This window comes from Scomber scombrus, chromosome 21 (genome assembly GCF_963691925.1).
Source record: "Scomber scombrus chromosome 21, fScoSco1.1, whole genome shotgun sequence".
Taxonomy (NCBI): Eukaryota; Metazoa; Chordata; class Actinopteri; order Scombriformes; family Scombridae; genus Scomber; species Scomber scombrus.
This window is the reverse complement of record NC_084990.1, coordinates 24,577,961-24,580,460: the sequence shown is the minus strand read 5'-3', so window position 1 is coordinate 24,580,460 and position 2,500 is coordinate 24,577,961. Positions and strand designations below refer to the sequence as shown.

The 2,500-nt window shown below is 44.7% G+C and overlaps 3 protein-coding genes across 4 annotated transcripts in view; 1 reads left to right on the top strand and 2 right to left on the bottom strand.

Annotated features, from left to right (window-relative positions):
* LOC134003385 (HEAT repeat-containing protein 1-like) overlaps window positions 1–2,500 on the bottom strand; it is a 398,094-nt gene that overhangs the window by 228,972 nt on the left and 166,622 nt on the right.
* Window positions 1–2,500, top strand: part of LOC134003416 (microfibril-associated glycoprotein 4-like) — a 153,164-nt gene that overhangs the window by 60,516 nt on the left and 90,148 nt on the right. The gene's annotated exons all lie outside the window — the stretch shown is intronic.
* The window catches only part of LOC134003169 (protein FAM13C-like), an 8,062-nt gene that overhangs the window by 4,439 nt on the left and 1,123 nt on the right, over window positions 1–2,500 (bottom strand). Inside the window, exons 2-3 of the mRNA XM_062442295.1 lie at window positions 884–1,124; window positions 85–223 (exon numbers count right to left, since the gene is read on the bottom strand). Coding sequence (XP_062298279.1) covers window positions 85–223; window positions 884–1,124 — 380 coding nt within the window. The remainder of the gene's footprint in view (window positions 1–84; window positions 224–883; window positions 1,125–2,500) is intronic.

Below are 2,500 nucleotides of genomic sequence, written 5' to 3'. Positions count from 1 at the left end.
AGAGTAAAAAAATGAAATAAATAAGAAATTAAATAAATAAAAATAAGAGATAAGAACAGAGTGTATTAAAAGTCTTTTTTCTACCTTGTATTTCATCTCCTGCTCGAACTGATCTTCGTAGCGACGGACTTTCTTCTTCAGGGTCTGAATCTGTCTGGTGAGAAACGAGACGGAGGACGGAGACTCGTCCTCGGATCCGTCCGTCCGGGCGCGGCCGCGAGACCTGCACGTGCACGAGGTTCAGATGGGAAGGGTTAAAATACACGTTTATGAATAACACACTCACATTTAAAGTGCTGTTAATACACTACTTTAACCCTCCTGCTCAGGTCAAGGAAGGAAAGATGGAAGGAAGGAAGGAAGGAATGATGGAAGGAAGGAAGGAAGGAAGGAAGGAAGGAAGGAAGGAAGGGAGGAAGAAGGAAGGAAGGAAGGGAAGGAGGGAGGGAGGGAGGGAGGGAGAAAGGAAAAGAGGAAGGGAGGAAGGGAGGAAGGAAGGGAAGAAGGAAGGGAGGAAGATAGGGGGGAGGAAAGAAACAGAGAAGGAGGGAGGGAAGAAGGAAGGAAGGAAGGAGGACGGAAGGGGGATGGAGGAAGGAAAGAAGAAAGGGAGGAAAGAGAGGAAGGGAGGAAAGAAGGAAGGAAGGAAGGTAGGAGGGAGGGAGGGAGGACGACAGGAGGGTTAAAAACCATATCAGCTAGTTATGATCTTACATTATAACTGTTTATATTAAATGAAGGTAAGGAAGGAAGATAGGAAAGGAGTAAGGAGGGAGGAAGGAAGTAAAGGAGGAAGGAAGGAAGGAAAGAGGCATGATCTTACATTATAACTGTTTATATTAAATGAAGCTAATGGAATACATCGTTCTCATGGTGGACTCACAGGATGAACTGCTGGCTGCAGGGAGGCGACGGCGCCGTGTCGGGGTCAGAGTTGAACCTCAGGCTGTGGGTGAGGCTGGAGCAGCGGGGGGAGGGGAGCGGGCTGGCACCTCCCGCCAGCAGCTGGAGGAGCGCCCCTCCTCCTCCTGCCCCCTCCCCCCCAGGGCTGCTCCTCTGGGGGGAGTGTTGGGGGCTGGGGGGCGGCGGGGCGTCGGGCTGGACGGAGGTGACGGTCAGCAGCTCTGTAAACACACAGGAAGCTTTCAAACACACTTCATGGTCTTCCTCGGAGGACGCAGCATCTCTGTCGTCATGGAGATTGTTTAGTTGCAACCACACAAGCTAAGTTTGGACGTTTGAGATTTAACAGTTAAATCTAGAGCTGAGATTTCAAGCCTAGTTAGAACCACAGGCAAGATTATGGGAATAATGCCCCAGAACCTGCTAGAACCTCATTAGGAAACTCTAGAACCTCGAGAAAGACGCCTACAGTGTCTTTAGTGACTAGTCGTACTCCAGCATCTTAATAAAGTCCAAGAACCACCTAAAAATTCTACATCCACACTAGGAACCACTAGAACCAACAGAAACATTCTCAGTGAACATTACAACATCTTAATAGACATTGTGACATCTAGAACCACTTCAATCACTAAAAACTTCAGTTACCTCTAAAAACCACTAGAACCAACAGAAAGCGAATATTACAACATCTTAATGGACCCAAAAACCTGCTAGAACCTCCTGAAGTATCACTAGAAACTGCTAGAACCATCTAAACAACATAACAACATTTAGAAACTCCTCAGAGGTCAGTGGAACCACTTAAAATAACAATAGAACCTGATCAGGGACCACTACAACATCTTGGTAGAGCACCATGAGCTGCCAGTGAACCAACAGAACCTCTCAGAACAAAGATCAATTGCAGATAACGTTTGACGGGAGACGTTTCAATAATACTTGGTATCGATTTATTTCAGACTAGTGATACTTTATGAGGTTCTAGTAGGTTCTAGTGATACTTTATGAGGTTCTAGTAGGTTCTAGTGATACTTTATGAGGTTCTAGCAGGTTTTTATTGATACTTTATGAGGTTCTAGCAGGTTCTAGTGATACTTTATATGGTTCTAGCAGGTTTTAGTGATACTTTATGAGGTTCTGGCAGGTTCTAGTGATACTTTATGAGGTTCTGGCAGGTTCTAGTGATACTTTATGAGGTTATAGCAGGTTCTAGTGATACTTTATGAGGTTCTGGCAGGTTTTAGTGATACTTTATGAGGTTCTGGCAGGTTTTAGTGATACTTTGAGGTTCTGGCAGGTTTTAGTGATACTTAAGGAGGTTCTAGCAGGTTCTAGTGATACTTTAGGAGGTTCTTGAAGGTTCTAGTGATACTTTATGTGGTTCTAGCAGGTTCTAGTGATACTTTATGAGGTTCTGGCAGGTTTTAGTGATACTTTGAGGTTCTAGCAGGTTTTAGTGATACTTAAGGAGGTTCTAGCAGGTTCTAGTGATACTTTATGAGGTACTAGCAGGTTCTAGTGATACTTTAGGAGGTTCTTGAAGGTTCTAGTGATACTTTATGTGGTTCTAGCAGGTTCTAGTGATACTTTAGGA